This window comes from Protopterus annectens, chromosome 7.part0, assembly GCF_019279795.1.
Source record: "Protopterus annectens isolate FY-2018-M chromosome 7.part0, PAN1.0, whole genome shotgun sequence".
NCBI lineage: Eukaryota > Metazoa > Chordata > Ceratodontiformes > Protopteridae > Protopterus > Protopterus annectens.
The window spans coordinates 871,347,737-871,373,494 of record NC_056739.1 but is presented as its reverse complement, the minus strand read 5'-3'; the positions used below and the strand labels follow the sequence as shown (position 1 = coordinate 871,373,494).

Below are 25,758 nucleotides of genomic sequence, written 5' to 3'. Positions count from 1 at the left end.
AGAAAGTATCTTCGGACACTTCATACCTCTCAACCTCTTAGAGCAAGAAATGTACAGAAAGTCAGTAGTGGGACAAAAGCCCTCAAATAGGGACAATTTCTAAATATTGCCCTTACAAACTTAGAAAGTTGACAGAATGACAGGTCTTACAGTAGCATGGATTTTCTGAAGAGTATGATGTGTGAAACTCAAATGTCTGTTGATATTTTCTAACTGCAATCTTTAATGATTTGACACTGATTTGCCAGGGACACACAATCCCATGATAAATGGACCAACAATATGAGGCACAAATCTGGACATCATGTGACAATCTGTACAGTTGAGAGGAATGTGAAGCAACATCATGTAGGGGGTGTGTCACAATATCTGTAACACACCACCTGAATTGTAAAAGTGCTTTATGGCACTAAAACAAGAAAGTGTCCCCGGACACTTATTTAATTACTATACGAACATTTATATAGATGCATGAAATCAGGAATACCTGACAGGACTAAATCCTCCTCCATAAGGAAGCATAAACCTGTCTGGTGGACTTCTACAATAAATGCTGTAGATATAGCAAACTTGCTGGCTGACAGATTCAGCGAAAATTTCACCCCTCTGTCCCCCCATCAGTAAACAGGACATTCCCAGTACCTGTCCCCTTCCCGTTATATCTAGGGATCAGGTCTTCACTGCTCTCTCAAAGGCAAAAAATACAGCCTCCATGGGACCCAATAACATCCCAAACTGCATCCTACATGAACTCGGGCAGGAACTTGCAGCACCATTAGGCACTCTATTCAAACAAAGCCTGAGTACCATCTTTGTTTCAGCTGAGTGGATGACTTTACACAAAGTCCACCAATCTGGGAAATTATAGACCTATCAGCCTAACTAGCCTGATCTGCAAGGCCATGGAACAGATTATCATGGACCTCATTAAGGACATTGGCAACCTCCAAACATTCGATCCCGCACAGTTTGGCTTCATCAAGGGGTGGTCATGTCTGTTAAATTTGGTCGACTTTTTAAGTCACGGATGAGGGAAAGAGAGTGTACACCACCTAACTTGACCTGGCCAAAGCCTTTGACACTATTCCCCACTCAGACATAATAGATAAACTCTCTCAACTAGGCATCAATCCGTATGTTTCCAGATGGGTAGCTAATGGGTAGCTAACTGGCTCACTGATAAAACCCACCTAGTCAAAACAGGGGAAGCCACCTCAAGCAGGAAACCTGTATCGAGTGGCCTACCCCAGGGTTCAGTTTTGGGGCCTCTGTTATGTGGGATATACTTTTCTGAGGTGCAGGCCAAAACCAGTGGGCTATGGCTGATCAAGTTTGTAGATGACTGCAAGCTGGGAGCTGTTATCAATTGCCCTAGTGACGTGGAGATCCTCCAAGAGGGTCTCACCCAAACAAATGACTGCTGCCAGAAACATAGCCTCAAGCTGAATACAAAAAAATGCATCATCATCCCCTTTTGGGAAGAGTGATGTCCCCACAAATTATCACATTAATAACAAAGTTCTAAGCATGCAGTCAGTTGTGAGGGATTTGGGCACCCAGATTGATAGCAACCTAATCTTTGACCACCATGTTGCTTCTACTGTACGGAAAGCTTTCTACATGGCCCATCTCATAAGTTAGTGTATCTCATCCAGGGACAAGGAAATCATAACATCCCTATATTCTTCCCTTATAAGGCCCATTGAGTACAACGCCCCATTCGGCATGTACCTCGCAAAGCACATACAGCAGCTGGAGAGACCACAGAGGTTCCTCAGCAGGAGAATCCAGCCCTCAAAAATCTACCATACACAGATAGGCTAAAAGCCCTATTCCCCCCACTGTGTTTCATGCAGACTTCTCAGAGTTGACCTCTGTCTGGCACACAAGGCAATCTCGGACACCGCCTTGATGGGACTGCTGCATATCTGCAAGTAAAGCTTCACTCGAGTAACCCACACACACGGACTCAACCTGGTCTGTAACATTGACAGGACTTTTTAGTGGGAGAGATTTGTGTCCCAGAGACTCCCTCATCTATGGAATAGACTCCCTCTCCACATCAAGCAGAGTACCTCTGTACCCCTTTTTAAGCGCAACCTGGATAACTGGATGGGAAATAGAAAATACATCCCTGGGATTCCACCTTTGTCCCTGCTGGACAGGGGCATCAGATGCTGATTTGTTTATACATGGGCTAAACTCTTGGCTAGGCTTATAAGGGCCTCAGGGCCAATAGCCCAGTAGGTTCCTATAATCCTATGAACCTGTTAGAGTTTGATCCCTGTAGGAAGTATGGCAGGTGCAGGAGAGTGTGTAAGCTTTTGGGTGCAGTGCTGGGGCATCCTTGAGTCCAGGGTCATGGCTGGACTCCTTGTGAAGAACTATGATGACAGACTGCTTCAGGGCCAATACCAGGGCTCAGAATACAAGTCTGAGGCTTGGAACTGTCTGGCATCCCCCGAACTGGTGAGCAGGTCCGTCATCATTATGATGACCTGAGATGGAGGAAGGGGGAGCTCTTGGCCCAGTGGAATCAAGATGCTCAGGCCTGCAATGCCCCAGAAGTTTGTAAGTATATCTATTGGTGATATATCAAATTACAGTATGAATATCTGACAGGTATGCATAATGGTATGTTTTCTCCCCACAGCTGCAGAGCAGAGGGCTCGTAACATTGGGGGTCACGCAGGATGACTCGTACAAGACTGTAATAGGTGGAGCCTGCAAATATATGATGTGCAAATGTGTACAGGCCGGGTATGCAACCCAGTAGCCTGCTATGGTCTGCACAGATCACACATAATCACATATACTAGGGGTTAAATATGTACACCTGCATGCAAAGTATTAATACACAGTTCACTATCTATCACACATGACACTGTGACACTCCACTTATATTACAAGGTCAGAATGTGTGACCAAGTGAGTTCTAGGCAGAAATCAGTCAAGCAACAGAGAGCAGTGCTCCGGTAGCACAGTGTGATGAGAAATACATATATCTCTTGTTAAATTTTGCACATACAGACCACGGTTTGGATCCAGAGACTGGTACGAAGATATGTTCATAATGACACACAAGTAATCCTGAGTATTTGTAGAAACTGTCAGGTAGTGTTAACTGATATTTTCTCCACAGGGCTCACAGGTAAAGAAATGATTGTATTAGCTGTATGAAGGGTATACTAATAAACTGTTTACAAATGTTCCAGTGCCCAGCCCCATGCCAACAAATGACAGCAGGATAGCTGTATACACTATGCACTCTTCCTGATATATGTCTCTCAAGTGTCACGCTGTCACGTCTACTGATCACTGTTGCCAATAACCTTGGACACAGACATAAATCCTGTAGAAGTATGCCATTAGCACAATCACACAACATCAATGCAAGGTACACCTTGTTAGTCATATATGTAAACTTGACATGTACGACTCCCCTCTACTCATGTACCTACAGTTGTCACAGCTTGCCCCATAGCATTCCTGGTCAGCAGATTAACAGGCAAGCACATGCTACAGTAGTTATAGGCTTCAGGTAGATGTAAAGTAAGGGCAGACCTGTAGAGTATTGAGCAGTGCTGTTGTGAACAATATAAGCCTATACAGTTGGTAATAGACTGTTTTTCTTTCCCCACACCCCTTATCTGCTTCAATAATAACTATTTATATACTACGGGTATATTGTTCTCAAAACCTAATGCCGGGACATTTGTCCTTTTGTTGTTCATATATTTAAATGGTTCAATACTAACATTACTTGTTGAAATTCCCTTGGTGGTGGCCTCTTACTGTAAATGTTACTGACAAGCTGTTACAATAATGACTGTTATTCCATTTATGCATGTGTGCCTTTTGCCATGCAATTTCCCCAATTCTATTGTTCTGGGTTAACTGGAGCACCCATGCATGCTGTTTTAACTAATGTTGAAATGTTTTGTTCATTACTAACCAATACACTTTGAAAAACCTTAACACCATAGCAGGTTTGGGTAGTCAGATCCCAGCAGATCTGCCTGTCCAGCCTCATCTGGCTGTGGCACTGGGTCCCAGCATGTCTGGGACCAAACCTCAAACTGCCTCCTCTGCTGGTCCTGCACCACCCTTGGGTGGAACCGCGTCAGGGGATGGGGCTTGTTCTCCCCCCCGGGCATGGGCGCAGAGAGGACCCTGTCACCCAACACCAATTCTGAGGTATGGTAAGCAAGGTCATCCAGAGGGACTTGGATGTATGCCTGTGCCAGATGGAGGGCACACTGGCATACCTTGAGGGGCAGGCTGGCCCAGTCGTCCAGCCCCCAGCACAGCCACCTTCAGGGCTGTGAAGGGGCAGTGGTGACTGCCCATGGGTGGGGACCTCAGTCCCACTGTTTCCATCTGGGGGCATGTGGCCCTCCGATTCCCATCCACTCTCCCCATCCAAGGTGTTTACCCTCCCCTCATGTGTCATACACCGCCCTTGTCTGCTGTTTTGTCTGTCTGCAAAAGCAACCTCTCCTACCCAACTTACCTCCCCAAACATCCCACTCTCACATTAAAAAAAAGGGGGGGGCATCTGTTCCCACAAAAATAATCCCATCCCATACGTAACTCATCATTTTGCCCCCATGTACACTTCCATGAATCAATCATCCCATCAATTAATCAACAAACTTATGTCCTCCACCCCTCCCTGTAGGGTGTGAGGCTCCAAATTCCAAATTATTCACATCATTCACAGCTGTTGCTGCCCAAGGAATAGAGAGCTATGGTCCTTTCCTACACCTGTCCTGCACATCCCTAGCTGCCTTTCATAATGTATTTCCCCCTGCTTGCCCCCATTTCACTACTTTCCTATCATCCCTTTTTTCTTTTCTTTTTTGGAATTAGTGCGGGTTTAAGCAGGAGTAAGTGCCTCTAAGCAAAGCTAAGGGTCTTTTGGCACCGCTTAGCGTCATGCAAAATCATGCAAACCCACTTAAATCTGTCATGCATTACAGTCATGTAACATTAGGGAAAAAAAGACAAAGCTGCCATGTTTTGAATGCAGGACCTTCTGAACCAGAGTCACAGCACCAGAACACTACCAAATTGGCAATGGGGAATTACTGATGCATTTGTAAATATATCATGCACTACGGGGATATAACGTTAGTAAAGAAATACATCAGTGACAAATTTTGAACCCAGACCCATTTGAACTACAGTCAGAGCAACATACCAGTAAGCCAACTGACCTGTGGAGTACAACAACTATTTCTACAAACATATCCTGATTGCCAGTCGCACACTACTCCTATATACACTGGCTCAAATCACAGTATACAGACCAAGAACCAGTATACAGACAAATAACTGTAGCTGGATGTACGGGAGGACTACAATATCTGGTAGAGCTGACAACTGCACAGATTGTAGCTGAATAACCACAGCTGTGTCCCCTAGTCATGGCAGGGTTCTCATAAAACCTACTCTGTGCGCACACATATTGGCAAGGTAGTGGAGATTGGGGTTGCAAAAGCATGACAGACAGCTCAGTGTCACATGTCATACCCATCAGAACACACATGTCCACTCTAATCCTGTGTCGCACACTGTATGCATGCACATATGTCTTACAAATACACCTGCAATGTGAATGACTTGGTAACTCCATCTGTTACAGTTCTAGCATCTGTCACATCTAGAAACCAACAATCCAGGCCCACAGCCTGGTGCGTGGCATGACAACTACACACGTCAATACAACATAGGAATAATGGAGCCCTGTAATGTCCAGCAAAACTAACTGTTCCTACTGCAGTCACTGCCACCCACAGTAGCATGTTAAAGCCCTGCAGTGTGGGACACATTTCACAATCATGAATATGTGTACTAAATGTTGCCTAACACTCTCTGGATGGCACTATTACGTAACATATGCACCACAGGAACATGCCTCACCCGGACTGTTGTGGGTATCCTCAACCAGGCCATGCTGTGACACAACAGCTGACACCGCACCCTCACTGACATTAATAGCTTGCTCTCCCCCAATGTCTTCACAATCCCTAGTCTGACTCCTGGCCAGAATGCAGCAGCTGTGGCCTATTACACATGCAGCAGTATGTCCAGCTACCTGCTACAGACCTAACATTGCTCTGAAAGACCTAGAGCAGGGCATCCACACAACAGCCAAACATAAAGGGTTGGGGGGGATTGTTGAGGTTTTAAGGGACATGTCTCAGTCTGCCCCTACAAACATACACAGCTGATAGATCAGCATCAACTAGAGCAGCATGCACAGTCAGATAGAAAAGTATCTATGATACTCACATCTGCCTGTCTTCTTATTCACCCCAACACACATTTACACAGTACACTGCTACAGAATCTGAAAGTCTGTTAATGGCCAGACATACATACCTCTCAGCTGTACAGATTTCCACAGAATGTCCAGGTTGCTGCCTCATAGTTTTGGCCTATTTCACATAACATTTGTGTTTTTCTGCCAAATGACTGGGATGATATGAGGAATGATGTCACTAAATGATGATATTCATTTAAGTTGCAGACTTCATATCCTTCAAAAAATGTATGTCAAAATAAACCCTGTTACTCTAGCAAATTCCGAAGTTTATAGGAGCAATATCTAAAATTTGTCCCTAGTTATGGCCCTTTGTCCCCCATTTTGTTGTGCTTTGTCCAGATTTATTGTGGTAAGAGGTTGAGATGTATGACTGAGCTTCAGGAGTGTAACCACCGTGTACTGTACTGGCAAAGAACAAAAATGTATATAAAGTATTAAATGTACAAATTTATATATTAATAGTAGAAGCTGGAAGCCTTGAACATACAGACATAAGTTGCAAAACTTCAAGTAAATAAGCTGAACTTATTTTACAAATGTGTTATCTCAGTATCAGTGCAGCAAGCAGACATAAATGTCTACGGTTAAAGGTTTTTATATTGTCTTGAAACATAAATAATTACTAGGTTGAAAATGTACAAATGTTTGTGTTTTGACTTCCAGTTCCACACAAACATCAGACAGATATGTACTTCTGACACACAGATGTTAAAATGTGTGTTAGTTGCTGTGAAGTGAAGGCAGGTGACACACACTGATGTAATCTAAGCTAACCCAGCATTAATGTTGATTATTACTTTCAGACCTATCTCATAGAAATACCTTTGCATGTTGTACGTGTCTGTCTATCTGACAACATCCACTCATCTGCATTTGCCTTGCTAATAGTAATGAACTAGGGATATGTAAATTTGTTTACATACAGCTGGGAATATAGTATATCTGTCTGATGTTTGTGTGGTCGGCAGTGCTCTGAGTATCAGGCATCTCTGCATTTAATGTTGATATGAAGCTCTTTATCCAAGGTTTGATCACTTCTCTTTTGTATCTTCTTCTAGTATTACATTTGTTTTGTTTTAAGTTTTCTGTTCTGTTGGAGTTTTAAGAGTTCCCCCTTCCCACACGTCCAGTCCTTGTTTTCAGTTGCCCGCCCTTACTATAAGTCTCATTTTGGACACTCCTCCCAGTCCCATCATCTTATTCTACTGAGTAGTGAGCGATCATTTGGGAAGCCCCCCCCCCCCCGGTTTCCCAAACTTAAATTATCGTGTTTCATCCCTTCCCACTTAACGTAAAAAATGAATTCTACTGTATTTGTGTTGCTTCCTACTTTATTAGTTTATTTTGCTTTTTTTGCCTGTTCTTAAAAGTACTCAGTTACACTTCTTCTGCTGCATTTATTACTGCTTGTTAGTAGCCTGATTAAATTGTAACTGATATTCTAAGCCGTTTGGTTTAATCACTTGGGGTTCAGGACAGTTATTTTACATTAAGAAGGTTTGTGGTCCGCACTCTTGTGAGAGGAAAGGGTAGATTCTGTCCTTCTGAACTTGTAATTGCTGGTTAAAGGCTTATTGTGCCTGCTTATTTGCAGTATTTCTTTCTGAGATTGGTGCACCTTGTTTGCTGTAAAATAGACTAGATTCAGACCTGCTGACTCTAGCTTTGTTTGTATAATTTGAGCACTAATACAAGCCATCTTTTTTGGAGAGGGTTCCCCCGCACCTTAATGGCAGGAGTGTGCAGTTAGAACATGTCTGATTGAAGACCGCTGGAACAGGGCTCAGTTTTGAGCTTTTTTATTGGTTAATTGGTTAATTTGTTTAAATCAGTTTTCTCTTGTTTGCTACTGTTATATTTAAGTGTGTATCTCTTCTCCTGTGTTAAATTGACCTAACCAGAGGTGAAATATCTTTATCATAGTTTGGTTACATGTTTTGCTGTATTCAGATCTGTTTGTGTGATTACTGTGTTTCCTGCTACACCATCTTGTGTTGACCAGGGCCTGCCTGCACTTAATGGGAATAAGTGAACTGGTCTAGCATAGGGTGCTGCACTAGGAGCTCAGGGACAAGGGTTAGTTGGTCAGTTCCAGTGTCTCTATTTTACCTTTGATTTGTGGCATTTAAAACCAACATTCGTGTGGGTGTGTGCTTGTTTGCCTGCTGCACACCACCACTATGCTGTTTTAACCCTTTGTGAGGTATCTCAGCTGCATTTTTTTCCCTTACCAGCACTCTGGTGTGAGTGAGGCCCTCACCTGCAGCTACTGTATTGATTTTAAACAGCATTACTTACACCTATAGGTACTCTCCTCAGATAGTAACCACTCCACTATCCCTGATCTCTGTTCCACAGATTCTGATAACCATGGACAGGCAATGTGAGACAGTGTAGCAACTGCCTTATCTACGCAGACAACCCTGAACTACTACCACCTAAAAACAAAATATGTGAGAGATACAATCACATTAAGAACCTAGGATCCTTGCTGTCTCAGTCAAAAGCCAGAACATGATTGACAGACCATGATGCTTTGCCACAGATCTGTCTCCCCCGGGCTAAAGGCTTCTAGAAAAGGGTCCCCATAGTGCCTTTTTTAGCCAAAGTCATTACCACAATACTGCCAGCACGAATAACTCATATAAATGAAATTAAAGGTCATGCTGTTAAATGCTAGGAGTTTTAGCATGAAACTGCACTCTTTGCAAGCATTCCTTGAGGATGCTGACATTTGTGCAGTCACTGGAACCTGGTTTAAACCTGTGGAGAGCACCCAAACCTTACCAGGTTACTCATCCTACCATACTTTCAGACACCAAATGGAGGGCTAAAAGGCCAAAGGAGGTGGAGTTTCAATATTTATCACACACATACACACCTCCAGGCTGGTGAAACGGTATGATGCGAAGGAAACACTGCAAGTGCAGTTAATTGTTGACAAAACAAATACTCAAATCATAGCTAGTACAGACCCCCAACCATGATTCAGGATACCCACTCCACCTATCTGGACTTACTTCAACTCATCAAGATTCAACCCTCTCCCCTGATCCTGGGTAACCTTAACTACCCAACTATAGAATCCAAGACCTATTTTAGCCCAAACATGAACGGCAAGAGATTCCACAAGTTTGTCAATGGCAATGCATTGGATCAGCTGGTCGACAAACTGATGAGAGGTGAAAATATCCTGTACCTGGTATTAACCAACTTGAGAAGCCACTGTAGCATTCCTACAGTGTCATCCTCCATGGTAAGATCCGACTATAAAGAGATTACTTTTGAAGTCACCATCTCCCCTCACCCCCCCTCCCCCATCAGGGTCACACGAAAAAACATGTCCAAAGCTGACTACAATTTCCTCAGAGCCGGTATAAGGAGCTGCACAGCCACCATCCCTTCAGTTGGAACTAGCACTAATGTCCAAGCCTACACTAGGGAAATATATGAGCACCTACATAGCTGTACAGGCTCAGCAATACCTGACAAGACCAAATCATCTTCCTGAAGGAAGAGTAAACCTGTCTGGTGGACAGCAGCAATAAACAAAGTCTATAACAGAAGGAGGACATTTCTGTCCAGGGCCAAGAAGGAGCAAGTGCCAAATCTGAAGCAATCTCTCTTTTGTTTGAACAAGCAAATAAGGTCACTGGTGAAATCCTCTAAGGCTAACTTCAAGTCCAAATTGGCCACATCCACCAAGGACAATCAGAATGCCTCCTTCACATATGTCCACAATCTCTAAGGCAACACCCACATCTGCTTTAAAATGTCTGTCAATAACACCATATACACAAACACCATAGATCTAGCCAATGTGCTGGCAGACAGGTTCAGTGAAAACTTCACCCCCTTGTCTCCCCATCAGTACACCAGGACATCCCCAGACCTGCCCACCTCCCCTCATGACCATGGAGCAGATCCTTAATGCCCTGTCAAAGGCAAAAAATAAAGTCTCCATGGGACCCAATAACATCCCTGCCTGTATCAGGCATGAGCTCTCAGCTTCATTAGACACCTTATTTAACCACAGCCTGGGCACTGGCTTCATCCCAGCTGCATGGAGGACAGCCACTGTCATCCCTCTGTACAAAGAGGGAGCATCCACTGACCCAGGCAATTATAGGCTCATCAGCCTAACTAGCCTGATCTGCAAGGCCATTGAATGCTTATCATGGACCTTATAAACAAGGACAGTGGCAACCTCCAAACAGCGCACCCCACACAGTTTGGTTTTGTAAAAGGGAGATCATGGCTGTTAAATGTGGCTGACTGCTTCAAAAGAGTCACCAAAGCCGTGGACAAGGGGAAGACTGTGCACAGTGCCAACCTTGACCTAACCAAAGCCTTTGACACTATTCCACACTCAGGCATAATACATAAACCCTCCAAGCTAGGTATCAGCCTGTATGCTACCAGATGGGTAGCTAACTGGATCACTGATAGAACCCAAAGATACCTAACACAAGCACCACAGAACTACTATAGTGTTGCATTGTCTGCCACTACTATTCAAGTAGGTGACAACTGCAGGGGCTGTTAAGATTGCCAATGGGGGGTTCACAAGCCCTTAACAAGGTGGAGCCATCTGAGACACACACACACTGCTGCATGGGGGCATGCATTTCAACAGACATGCACACAAAGTTGACACTTTTCTGATCAGAAGACTTGCCTCTCTAGTTATGTAGAATACAGCCTGACATGACTGTTGCATGTGCTACAGTGCCTTTGTGTTAGGAAATGTGTAACTTTGCTTGTGAGGTTGATGACATCTGTAGGGGCCATGAGTATGTTGGCAATGGAGGAGTTAACCAGGTGGAACAGGCACACAAAATGGTATAACCATAGCATACACACAGACAAGACAGCCACAGGGGATATGCATACAGAAACACAAATAGTCACACAGTTGGCACTGGTCAGATTACATCCCCTACCTATCTACTATGTACTATAGTACTACGTACATATGGGATGCACCACAGAGATTATATGCCAGGGACATAAATCACAACCTCCTACACCAATTAATCTTGGGAATGCCTTTATGGATGGTGGGATAAACCACCCAAAATACTAACTGTTCTCAGATTGCTCTTACAAACCTGGACAAGTGATAGGCTAACAGACTTTGCATCACCATGGCGTTTCGGACGGTTGTGACATCTGAAGCTAACATGTGTAACTACAGCAACTGTCACATATTTGCCAATGATTTGTCATAAAACCCCATTGTTAGGAGACATTAACCACATATATGTTGCAAACATCTGGACAGTCTGCATACATCTGTACAGATGAGTGGTATGGCCTGCAGAGTTTAACATGGTGCATATAAGGTGGATGACAGCAACAGGCCCTTTAAAGTAATTCTATGGGGAGGGGCTCAACACACCTTAAAATGGTATAACCAATACACACAGGGGATACGCTTCACAAGCAAACACAGTAGTACTATAGTGCTGCCTACTTACTGCATGTGCCAAAGAGCTTATATGCCTAGAAAGTGTCCAAAAGTGTATCTAAGGTTGATGACATAATTAGGCCCTGTAAAGTAATACAATGGGGGGGGGGACCAGGGTGGAACAGGCCTCGAAATGGTATAACCAACACAGAGGGGATATGGGTCTCACACACACAGTCACATGTGCAGAGATTAGAACCCCTATCTATCTAGTTATTTGTACTATAGTACTATGCTGTTATCACATGCACCATAGAGCTTACAGGGCTGAAGAGTGTCCAAAGGTACTTCTACGGTGAATGACATCAGCAGGCCTTGTAAAGTAATGCAGTGGGGGGCACCAGGGTGGAACAGGCCTCAAAATGATATAACCAACACAAACACAGGGGATATGGGTCTCTCTCTCTCTCTTTCACACACACACACACACACACACACACACACACACACACACACACACACACACACACACACACACTTGCCAGTGCTGAGATTAGAATCCCTACCTATCTAGTTATTTGTACTATAGTACTATGTCATGATCGCATGCACCACAGAGCTTATAGGGCTAAAGAGTGTCCAAAGGAACTTCTAAAGTGGATGACATCAGCAAGCAAGCCTTTAAAGTAGGTCATTTTGAAGTGGAAAAGGCCTCAAAATACTTTAATCTACACACACACACACACACACACACACACACACACACACACACACACACACACACAGTTGCCAGTGCTGAGATTAGAACCCCTACCTATCTATGTATAGGTACTGTAATGCTGCATATTTATCACCTGCGCCATGGAGCTTATAGGGCTAAAGGGTATCCAAGGATATTTCTAAGGTGAATGACATCAACAAACCTTGTAATGTAAGTCATTTTTGAAGTTTACTGGATGGAAAAGGCTTCAAAATACTTTAACCTACAGACACACACACACGCACACACACACACACACACACACACACACACACACACACACACACACACACACACAGTTGCCAGTGTTGATATTAGAACCCCTACCTCTCTAGATATATGCACTATAGTACTACACATTTATTGTCTGCACCACAGAGCTTATAGGGTTGAAAAGTGTCCAAAGGTACATCTAAGGTGGATGACATCAGCAAGCCTTGTAAAGTAGGTCATTTTTGAAGTTTACTGGGTAGAAAAGGCCTCAAAATACTTTAACCTACAAACACACACACAGTTGCCAGTGTTGAGATTAAAACCCCTACCTCTCTAGGTATATGTACTATAGTGCTACATATTTATCACCAGCGCCACGGACGTTATAGGGTTGAAGAGTGTCCAAAGGTACTTCTAAGGTAGATGACATCAGCAAGCCTTGTAAAGTAAGTCATTTTTGAAGTTTACTGGGTGGAAAAGGCCTCAAAATACTTTAACCTACAAACACGCACAGTTGCTCGTGCTGAGATTAGAACCCCTACCTATTTAGATATATGTACTATAGCACTACGTATTTACCACCTGCACCATGGAGATTATAGGGCTAAAGAGTGTCCAAAGGTACTTTTAAGGTGGATGACATCAGCAAGGCTTGTAAAGTAGGTCATTTTTGAAGTTTACTGGGTAGAAAAGGCCTCAAAATACTTTAACCTACAAACACACATTTGCCAGTGCTGATATTAGAACTCCTACATATCTACTTATACGTACTATAGTACTAGATATTTATCATGTGCACCACAGAGCTTATAAGGCTGAAGAGTGTCCAAAAGTACTTGTAAGGCGACGCCCTCAGCAAGGCTTGTAAAGTAAGCAGTTTTGAAGTCTGCTGGGTGGAAAAGGTCTCAAAATGCTTTAACCTACACACACACACACACACACACACACACACACACACACACACACACACACACACACACACACACACACACACACACACACACACACACACACACAACCAGGTGAGGTGGGATTACAACCCCTATTTACTATTACACAATGGAAGTCACCTTCATACTGGCACGTGTCAATGATTGGTATCCGTGTGCATCTGTCTGCATGAGGACATCACTCTATGCCTTTCAGGGTATCTCTCTCTCTCTCTCTCTATGCCTCTCTCTCTGTCTCTCTCTATCCATCTCTTTCTCTCCCTCCCCCTGTCTCTGCCTGTCTATAATTGATATATTTGTATATTTTACCTATATATATATATATATATATATATATATATATATATATATATATGCCTATCACACTCAACAGATGCAGATATATCACATATGCGCCACCTCCAGGTAGCTGCGGGTAATCCTCTCTGATGGGGCGGGGAGATACAGTTAAGGTGTACCTAGCTGTCTGTATGCAAAGACATATCTGGGCAACAGAGTTGCATAGTCAGATGTGGGTTTCTACATGGGCTGTAATTTTCTTAAGTGTAGCAGCATGCCCAGTAGCTGTAGTCTGGCCCAGGATTTGTGTGCTAAAGCTGAATGGCTGATGAAGCTGTGTAAACAGTCCAGCACCTCAGTGATATACTGTGTGAGGAATCTCCTGGCTGTGTGCTATCCTTATTAACTAAGTCATATCCTGTTGTGGGTACGGAGTGCATTGGACTGAGCAGAGTTTTCCATAATATGTGTAATATATTCTACATAGCACTGTGATTTCCTGGTATGTGAGTGGTAGATCAGTATAGCGTTATGTGAGGGAGCACTGACAGACCGTTGTTTACTGACCCCCATGCACTGCAGGGAACTATGTTACAGCAGACATTGTTCTAGTGTGCACATTCTATATTTGCCTGGCCATTGGTTCCCCTCCCCCTTATATGTGTCTCTTTGTCCTTCTGTAGTGCAGTCACCACAGTTGCTGCTGTTATGTATTTGTAGTTATGGTGTGAGTGGGGTAGAAGTCATAACAACACACACAGGGTTACAGACCTTACATCTCTGGCTGTACCTGTTTAGTGGGGTTGTGCATTATTGTGCCCCACATATCTGCTGTGGTCCTCAGACGGTTTGTGTTGCACTGTTGTCAGGCTACAGGTTGGCCATTTTACAGACAGACATCTGGACAGGTACATACATAACAGTCAGACACAGGCCCAGACGTGGGTGCGGGCTCTTAATATTGCTCTTCCAAACATACACAGTTGGTGGAATGGTTTTGTATTAGCTTGCAATTACTTTTGGGGATGACATCTGCATATCTACTGTTTGTCATTGCTGTCATCACATTGATGACATCTGCATCTCTACTGTCTGTCATTGCTGTTTTCACATCAACCTTTATTGATTTGCCAGTAGTTTGTCAGGCAAATGCAATGTTATGACAAGCAGAACAGATATATGAGGCATACGTGTGGACATTCTGTGACAGCTTGTCATTTCACGGGTATGGATGGTGCCACTTGTTGTCAATACTGACACAGTGACATGGCAGCCTTTATATCCTGGCAGTCGACTTGTCACAACCTGCTGTTGTAGTAAGCAATGTGAAGGTTACTCAGACCTTTGTACTGTTCACATGTGTAGCCCCCTGTCCCTCTACTGTCCAGCTTTCCTTCAGTAACAAATATTGAGTTCTGGCCAGTGTGTAGAACTTCTACAGTTGGCGTAGCTGACATGCAAAATAGTTGTCACCGCCAGTCTCGCACCATGGACCCTGACAACTACAGTACTGAACTTAGACCACTAAGCCAAAACAGCCACCAGTAAGTAGTGTCTACTTGCTGACACTATTAACCACAAATATACATAGCATATTGACCCCTGCATATTGCAGAAATGGAACAAGTTATCAAGTTGATTGTGACAGCCCTGGCAATGTGTGGCCTGCTGCTATCACCTTACAGACATAAATGTTACTGCGGTACTATGTAAACACAGGTGTGTTGAGGAGAGGGGGGAATACTTCTCAAGTGTACACATCTTCACAGACTGTGCCAATGTCTACCTCATAATTTGGTCCCATTTATCATAATATTGTGGTTGTGTGGCAAATAATGGTGAATATGTTACAGACTGAAGTTAGAAAGTAATGACAGACGTAAGTTTCAGACTTTTTGACCTTCAGAGACATCGTGTTACTGCAACAGCTGTTATTCTGTCAACTTTCTACATTTCTAGGTGCAATATTTACACCATGTTTCTGTTGTATGTGTTTGGCCCCTGTCTCTCCATTGACCAGCTTTCCTGTAGTAACAAATATTGCCTTCTGGACAGTGTGAACAACTCCTACTGTAGCTGTAGCTGACATGCAAAATAGCTGGCACGGCCAGTCTGGTACCACAGACCCTGTCAACCACAGTACTGTTCTTAGACCACTAAACCACAACAGCCAACAGTAAGTGTTGTCTGCTTCCTGACAGTATTAACCATGTACAGACATAGCACATTGACCCTTGAATATTTTGGGCATAGAACAAGTTAGCAAGTTAATTGGGACAGCCGTGGGAATGTGTGGTCTGCTGCTATTACCCTACAAACATAACTGTTACTACATTTCTGTGTGTGTTGGGGGGAGGGGGACACACCTCTCAATTGTACAAATTACCACAGACTGTCCAAATGTTTGTTCCATATTTTGGGTCGATTTAGCACAGTATTGTGGCTGACTTAGAAAATACTGGCATATCATTATAGATCGGAGTTAGAAAGTAATGACAGACATTCGAGTTCTAGACTTCTTACCCTTCAGCGACGTAATGCAACAGCAAGACCTGTTGCAATATCACTATAAGTTTGTCAGAGCAGTATTTCATGACAGTCCCTATTTGTGGCCCTTTGCCACACATTTCTTTATGGCTTTGTGTAGCTGAGTTGCTGGGAGAGGCTGACGGGTGTGTATGGGACTCCAGCATTGACATCCATGCATGTGACCTATGACCTCCACACTTTGTTAGTCCACCACATATAGTGCAGTGGGTTTTGTCACCTGTGGGATTACTGCATATTCTGGTGAAGCCAGTATTTGCGGATAATTCCTGCTGTCCCAAATAGCTGTCAGTTATCTGCTCCTATCCCGGTAGGCCACCCCATTCCCTTGCATACATGCAGCGATACCATAGATATGCTACCAAAACATACTACTCCATTCATTAGTTGTTAAGAAGAGTGACTTACCTTGTACCTGCAGCAGTTGTGAGGACAGTGCTTCACGGATGACTTTGTCGGATGGACGCAGTACACAGCCTATACATGGTAGGGTACAGGTAGTGTGATGTGTGTGGCATCCGTTTTACTGTGTGTGTGAGATGGAAAGAGGTGTCAGTTCCTGGGTCCCTTGGATGTCAGTGTATGTACTATGCATTGCCTCTTTGCCGAGGCCAGGGGGGGTGTGCCTACATCTGCCTACAGGAACAGGCTGAGGGGATTCCTCCTCCGAGTCCTCCTGTGCCTGTCGGGACCTTGGCAATGGTGGGGGGCTGTGTTCCCCTTTCCTGTGATGTTCCTGCTGCAGCTGTTTCCCCAGGACCATACTGTGTAGCATGGCACATACTATGAACATGTGCGCACATGTGGCTGAAGAGTACTGCAGGGTTCCACCAGATATGTCAAGACTTGAGCAGCCCAAAACCACACACTCTACAATGTTCCTAGTTTGTGTGTGTGCCTCATTATGGCATTCTTCAGTGAGTGTGTGGGTGTGTGTGTGTGTGTGTGTGTGTGTGTGTGTGCATTTCTGATGGGTGTCATCATCCACGGTTCCAGTGCGTAGCCAGCATCTCTCATGAGATGGCCGGATAGGATGTCCCCCCTGGCAAATGTGTGGTACAGCTGTGAGGCATGCCAGATGTGGGAGTCATGATAACTGTCAGGGCTGCCAGCACACACACTGATGATAATGCCCTGGGCACTGCACATGACCTGGAAGTTGAAGGAGTGATAGCCCTTGCGATTGATGTAGACTCTACCCTCTTCAACGAGTGTGCTTTGATGTTGTCATGAGTGCAGATATGGCACCCAGTACCTCTGGGTAGTGTGCTACATGGTGGAAAAGACACATATTGGTGGTCCTTTCCTCAGGGGTGCTGGGGAAATAAATGTGCTTACTGGCATGTCTTAGCATGACATCCAGGAACTGGTGGAGTACCCTAGATGCAGATGCCTGTGAGACCCCTATGATGTCCCTAGTAGGTCTTTGGAAAGTACCTGTAGCTAGTATTCATAAGGCTACACATACCTTTGTTTCCACTGGGATGGGTTCCCCTCTGTTGAATCTGGGTCTGAGATGAGGGCGGGAGAGCTTGGTGAGTTGCTGTAGTATGTCCCTGTCCGTCCTGTAGCACTGTACTATCTCCAGCTCATGTAGCCCCTGAAAGGTTACCCTGGGTCTGAAAACTCTTCTCCTCCTCAGTCTGGGCCAGCTCTCAGCATCAAACTCATCACTGCCCTCAGCCTGTAGCACATAGATATGTAGCAAAGCAGCAGCAGCCCCTATCATTTTGTTGGTTAAAATTCCCAAGTGTGTACTCCAAAAGTGCAGAGTATGTGGAGAAATCAGATTGAAGGGTGCCTGCATACTTTATACTGGTATGCTGCAGATGCAGCCTCTGTGATTGGTGGACTATGATATATTCCACCAGCCAGCAACATTACTGAAGGGTTTGAATGGCCTATTTTGAGTGGCAAAGGCCTTATTAGTCATTTATAGTTGACTGTCTTTTTTCTATTTCCTTTTATTTTTTATCCAATTTCTTCCAGTTTTAACCTGTACAGCTAGTGTAAACACTACTGAGCAGAAACAGTCCTCCCCTGTACACAAGCATGCTAAGCATTTCTCTCACCAGCTAAGCACAGCTAAGCAGCCTCAGACACACACCCCTGCTTAGCTATGCTTAGCTGAGCGCAAACAGACGCCACAGAGCTCCAATGTGCTTACACAAAGCAAGACACACACCCTTTTCATGTCAGCTGCCTCTTCTGTCTACACCACCATGTTGCAGCCCAGACATGGTTAGGTACCTGCAGACATGGTGGCACATTTTGCTATTCAGTAAACTTAACACATTTGCATACACCTAATTACGTATACCCTAGTTACAGCACTACACAAGAGCCTCTGTCCTTAGTAACCACTGTTACCTGCCATTGTATGAGTCTGCATGCTGGCCAGTATAATGGGGGAAATTCATTTTAGCTTAAATAATTCCCTTTTAATATTTTAAATTTATGTTGTGAAGTTGTTCTATCTCGCCGTTCAATCTTTACTGATGGGTCCTAAGTCAGGTTTCAAAAAGTGCCCAAAGTGTGGCCAAAAGATGTCTGTAACAGACAGCCATGTAAATTGTGTGTACTGTCTAGGAGCCCTGCATTTACAGGATAGCTGTTTTATATGCCATTCCTTCTCCTTCAGGGTCCTACAGGAAAGGAAATGAAAATTAATAGACAGAGGTTTGTTGAAACCATGCTTCCAAGAAGCTTTGAGCAACCAAGATGGATCCAACAAGTCATCAAAGTATTCTAAGACTTCTGAATCAAAGAAATCAAAAAAAATCTTTGACTTCGGCTCCACTGCCATTGGAACCGACAGTCTTTTTTTCGGAGCCAGTCCCCCAGTCTTGGAACCGGTATCCGAAACTCCTAAGAGTCCATTATTACAGTCGGTACCACCTTCCGTGTGCTCATTCTGGTCCTCTATCAGCCTTTCTGATCTTGATGTGGATCATGTGGTGTAGAAACTGTTACTGGCAATGGCCTTGGCAATAATTTTATCGGCTTCAACCTAAATGGCTTCGGAGCTGAAGACCCTTACACCAGCTCAAACTGTTACTCCTCTGAGTTATGCTGGTCCTTTGGAGCCAGAAGAGTCAGACCTGTTGATTCTGGAACCCTCGGAGCTGATGCCTGCTCCAGTGTCTTTGGCTCCTTTCACTCTGACATCCTCACTGCTGATCGAGGACTCTAGGAGCCGACACACTGTAGTCGGGTCTGGGGAGGATAGTCGGACCGACTTGTCACTTCCAACTCTGCCTCTTGGGGCTTCAGCTCGGATGAGATCAGCTCCTACCTCTGGTTCAGAGCCCACTGTCCCAGTGCCGGGGGTATCGACAGTTTCCTCAAATCTGTCGGTTCCCCTACGCATCGGAGTAGAGGTGCTTTCGATGCCATGAGGAGAGTCATGTCTCCTAAGACATCCTCTACTTCAGGTCTGGCTTCCTCCTTCCCTAAAGTGCCTATGTTTGCTTCTGCCTCACACATCCTGACCAAGCGTAGAGACCCAGAGCCTCATGAAACCCCATTGGGTGGCCCTTGCTCTTCCGAGACCTCACCAGAAGCTCCCACTGATGAGATTCTCAGGAAGAGATTGTGTAAGAGGAAACATCTAGACTCCCCCCAGGAGTCTCTAACATCTGATACTGACTTGGATGAGTCAGAAGGGTCCCCATGGTCCCCCTCTGAAGATATCTCATTTGCTGAGATGCTTGAAATCCTGAGGCAGAAGGGTGACTGGCAGTCCAAAAACCCTATTGAGGATGAGTCAGTTCTCCTGAAGGCTTTTAGGTCTCAGCCCTCCACCTCTTGGGTGTCTCTGCCCTTCGATGAGCTGATGCAGCTGGTCTCACGAAGGGCATGGGAGTCTCCAGATACTATGGAGCCTGTCCCTAGGAGGCCTGATAAGTTCATTTCTGCCCCCTTGACAAATCTTTCTTAACAAAAGGTGTGTCAGTTGATGCCATGGTGGTGGCGGCAGCCACCAAAAAGGAAATGTCTGAAACTTCCTTGTCTATCCATCCTCCTAACAGAGACTCCAGGATCATGGATGGATATGGGAAGCGCATGTTTAGTTCAGTGACTTTTGCTCTTCATTCACTCAACTATTTAATCCATTTTACCAGGTTACAAAGAGATCTCCTTAAAGAGCTAGGAGATACTCTTCAGGGTACAGTAGCTACAAGAGCTACCGGCAAAGTTGCCGCCCAACTTGCTACCCTCAATTCTATAGTAAACTCATCCATGAGCCTCATTTCATATGCAGTGGATAGAATGAATATGGCAGCGGGCACAGGAGTTGCTCTTAGGAGACACGCCTGGATGTGCTTGTTTTCCTTTGCAGACCCCTTCAAGTTATCCTTCGTGAATACCCCCTTTGATGGCTCATCCCTTTTCAGGCCTAAAGTAAAGGAAACCTTAACTAGGAATGAGCAGGATGGAAAGACTCGTCAGGGTCCATTTTTCCACCCCTACCAGACCCTACTCTAAGGGTCAAAGGGGAGGAAAAATGTGGTTCCAAAAAAAGCCCAAGGAGCCTTTCAGGACACACGTGGTGAACCCCCTCCAGAGGCAGAGGAGAGGGCAATAATGGAAGATGCCGCCCTCATGGCAGATGGGGTCCGCAACACCAGGGTGACAGAGATCACTTCTCTGGGAAGCCCTACCAGCGCTCCTGAAAGGAGGCCCAACTGTCCTGCTCTGGAGGCAGTCAGGGGTTGCTTATCTTTGTACCCAGACGCCTGGCTCAAAATAACAAAAGACAGCTGGGTACAAAGTATCATTTCCAGAGGATACTTCATCCCATTCGCCACACCCCCTCCACCCATAAGAAAAATCCCGGATGTTCCACCCATTTACATGAAACAAGCAACAACACAGGTCCAAATGTTGCTAAGAAAAAGAGTAATCCAACCAGTCCCAGCAGACCAGACAGGATCCGGAACTTACTCAAGATTCATTTTAGTTCAAAAAAAGATGGGGGATGGAGACTCATATTAGACCTCAGCACACTGAACAAATCTGTAAAGAAAGAGAAGTTCCAGATGGTCACACTTCAGTCTATACTTCCCTTTTTAGGGAAAGACAACTGGATGTGCTCGATAGATCTCCAGGATTCGTACTACCACATAAAAATGGCCAGGCCATCCAGGGATCATCTGCGCTTCTGGCTGGGAGCCCATCATTACCAGTTTCAAGCCCTGCCCTTCGGCCTCACTACAGCTCCCAGAGTGTTCATCAAATGCATGGCAGTGGTCACGGCTCACCTGAGGCATTTAGGATTCCAGGTGTTTCCATACCTAGACGATTGGCTCCTTACCGCCACCACCAGGCATCATCTCATTCAGGCCAGGGAGCCCACTCTGTCACTCTGCAATCAACTGGGCATTACAATCAACTCAGAAAAATCTGCCTTGTCGCCATCGCAGCATATCGTTTTTATCGGAGCAGAACTGGACACCACCCCCACCACACTAAGGCTTCCAAGAGAAAGAGTCTTTCTTCTTCATCAGCATGTCAGCGTTCTGATATCCAAAGACAAAGCACCAGCATCAGAAGTTCTGAAATTGTTAGGCTTGATGGCAGCAGCAATTCTAGCCATACCACTAGCTCGTATGCACACGTGGCTACTACAATGGCTGTTGTTCACTCAATGGCCTTACCAAGAACTTCCCATGACTCACATGATAATGATCACAAATTCCTGCACAAAGGATCTTCAGTGGTGGTTGACCTCACTTCATGTCACGATAGGACTCCCATTTGTGCTACTACCTCCAGCGGCCACAGTGACCACAGACGTTTTCCTGATAGGGTGGGGGGCATTTTCCGGGAAAGACAGTCCAAGGCACATGGACCGATCAAGAGACACACCTGCATATCAATGTCATAGAGGTGAGAGCAGTACTTTTGGTGTTGCAGTACTTAAAGGACTCTCTTCCTCTGGGTATGCTTGTGATTCAGACAAACATGTCAGTGGTCTTATATTTGAACAAACAAGGAGGAACCAGGTTTTACCCCCTTTGTCGCGAGGCTCTCAGAGTATGGCAGTAGGCTATTTCCACCTAGTGTTTTATGTTGACAATGCATATCCCGGGGAAATCCAACGTGATAGCAGACAAGCTGAGCAGAGCAATTTTGTTGCTCCAGGAATGGTCCCCTCAAGAAAGAATTAGCGGACAGGATATTCCGCAGGTGGGGCCAGCCTTACTGCGACCTTTTTACCAGTCACATGAACACGAAATGCAGAAGCTACTTTGCCCTGATTCCCCCTCCGGGAGAAGGCCCAAGGGACGCACTCGTACACGACTGGCCTCAGGGTCTCCTCTATGCATTTCCAACAATCCAGTTGATACCAGAGGTTCTACAGAAAGCAAAAATCCTGGGAAGGACCATCATTCTAATAGCCCCTCAATGGACTCGTCAGATTTGGTTCCCCTTCCTTCCACTTCATCTTTTGAAGGACCCTTGGATTCTGGACCCAGTTCCAGACCTTCTGATGCACTCGTTGGGGGAACTTTATCCCTCTCTGCAGTCCCTGAAGCTGACAGCTTGGCTGCTCCAATTCGCATCATAGCCAGGTTCCATAACCTTTCCAATGAGATGAAGGAAATTCTCTTATCCTCTCATAAATCTTCTACGAGGAAGCTATATCTTAGCAAATGGAAAAAAAATTCTATATGGGCCTCTAAAAACAATATTGATCCTCACCAAGCCCCTATGGCCTCCATTTTATAGTTCTTGACTAAAATTTTCAACAAAGGAGCTGCAGCAGCAACAGTTCATGTTCAACTGGCTGCTATTTCTAATTTTCATCTTGAAATCGAAGGATTGAATATTATGTCACACAAGTTATCCAAAGCCTTTCTCAAAGGGACTTTTCATATTAGACCACCTGTGAAATCTCCCTATTCTCCATGGCATTTAAATTTTATGCTTTCCTGCATAATTCTTCTGCCATTTGAGCCAGCTTCCTCATGTGACCTCAAATTTGTGTCATAGCAAACCATCTTTTTAGTAGCTATTACTTATGCCCGCAGAGTGTCAGAGCTTCAGGCTTTATCCATCAAGCCTCCTTATTTGATATTCCATGCTGACAGAGTCTCACTTAGAACAAACCCCTCATTCTTCCCCAGAGTTTGCAATGAAACTAATCTCAACCAAATTATTGATTTGCCAGTCTTTTTCCCCAACCATTCAAACAATTTAGAGTACATGCTGCACAAACTTGATGTTCACAGACAGCTCAGATTTTATTTGGCTAGAACAAAAGATTTCAGGAAATCAGACCAGCTTTTTGTTTCATTTTCAGACTCCAGGAAGGGTAGACCACTGGTTAAAACAACTCTCTCTAAATGATTATCTGATTATATTACCTTTGCTTATTCAGCTGCTAATATGCCTTTACAGAATAAAATTAAGGCTCACTCAACCAGAGCTGTTTCTACATCCTCTGCCTTTTCTGCCAGACTTCCTATTGATAACATTTGCACAGCAGCCACTTGGTCAAAACCTCATACCTTTATCAATCATTACAAAGTTGACAAGGCTTTCTTTGGATCCACTGTCTTGAGAAATATACTCCCGTGAGCCACCCGAGGTTGAAGGTGCTTGGGATGCTACCCATCAGTAAAGAATGAACGGTGAGATAGAACAACTTTACATAAAGAAGTTATATACTTACTATAAAGTTCCATGTGAGTTGTTCATCTCACCTTCATTCTTACATCCCTCCCTCCTACCCCCTCCTGGGCTGTTAGATGAAAGAGATGCTGGATCCATCCTGGTTGCTCAGTCCTTCTATACCTTCTCTTGGGAGTGAAAGAATGACATATGGTATTATTATACGCAGCAAACAAGATCTGAGGTAACTCTAGGTGCATCATGGGATAGGGACTTTGCCTCGAGCTAGTTGAAGACCTCGAGCTTTGCAATTGGCCGAGTTGGAGCCGAGGGATCCGCTCCAAACCCATCAGTAAAGAATGAAGGCGAGATGAACAACTCACATGGAACGTTATGGTAAGTACATAACTTCTTTTTTTGTCAGATCAGATGTTTGGGTGCCGTTGCAGTCCGCTAAATCATGGCATATCTGCCAGAAAAAATAACTTTGATTTTTGATATTTTGCATCAGTTTTACATGCCAATGGCCATAGTTTTGGCCATTGGCATGCCTAATGCAACTAGTACATTCTTTACTTTTAGTTGTCACAGCCCCGTTTTTTTATTTTGCAGTCTGGTACACGGACAGCTCCCGCATACATTTCTAATGCAGACACGGCTCCTACGCGGATGCCTGTCTGCAACTTAGATCAGTAAATCACCTCATTTGCATGGTTTTCACCAGCAGATGAGGTGATTTACATTTTGCGATTGCCTCTGTGGTTGAATAGTGCTGGGAGGCTCATGCACGCCCCCAGCCTTGTTTCCTGGATCGCACTGCCTCTGAACTCCATGTTTGAGCCATGCCACTATGCTTACACGGAGATTAGCTCTGTGTAAACTTTGTTAAATTATGCCGTATGTCTATAAATAGAAGCCACATTTTCAAATATTAGTCTGCTATAATTAAAGCAGAAAAAATAAACATATTTCAGAAAAATAACCCAAAAAAAGAGATCATGGTTTGAGGCCAGAAAACTGATGTTCCATAAAAGTATTTCCACAAAATACTTCTCTTGATGAAAAAAATTAAACATAAATGAAAACAGGAAAAAAAAAACAGGCTGCATGCTCAAAGTAGCAAAAGTATATGTGAAAAGGGTGGCTATACTGAAGATAAAGTCATAAGCTGAGTATTATAGTGGGGAGGATTGATATAGTGGATTAAATAAACTTTAGGTGTTGAGACCGTATTATTTAAGTACAAATACTAATAGCATACAGCACCACATTATTTGGTCACTCACATGGTCGAAACTGGTTTAAATTTGGTTGAATTTTCTCTTTGAATTGCAGAATGACTTGTTCCACAACTTCTCGTTCTTTGCTTTGACCCAGGACATAAATATATTGCTCCATTAGGAGAAAATTAGACAGCTTCCAAATGAATGATGCACGATTCAGGCTTCCAATATTTGGATGATGGAATTTCTGTTCATAGACATTAAAATGCAGAACGTTATCACAGTGTCTGGAGTACATTGTATAATAAGAAAGATATATTTGGATAGATATTTTATGTCAATCATACCAAAGAGTAATAATCTGTTTTCAAGAGTGCATTATCAGTTTTAAAACACAAATCAGCTTCTTGTCACAGAGTTAATAT

General features: G+C 44.2%; 1 protein-coding gene across 1 annotated transcript in view; it reads right to left on the bottom strand.

Annotated features, from left to right (window-relative positions):
- Nucleotides 1–25,758, bottom strand: part of LOC122806753 (hydroxylysine kinase-like) — a 272,613-nt gene that overhangs the window by 66,976 nt on the left and 179,879 nt on the right. Inside the window, exon 4 of the mRNA XM_044077443.1 lies at nucleotides 25,397–25,580. Coding sequence (XP_043933378.1) covers nucleotides 25,397–25,580 — 184 coding nt within the window. The remainder of the gene's footprint in view (nucleotides 1–25,396; nucleotides 25,581–25,758) is intronic.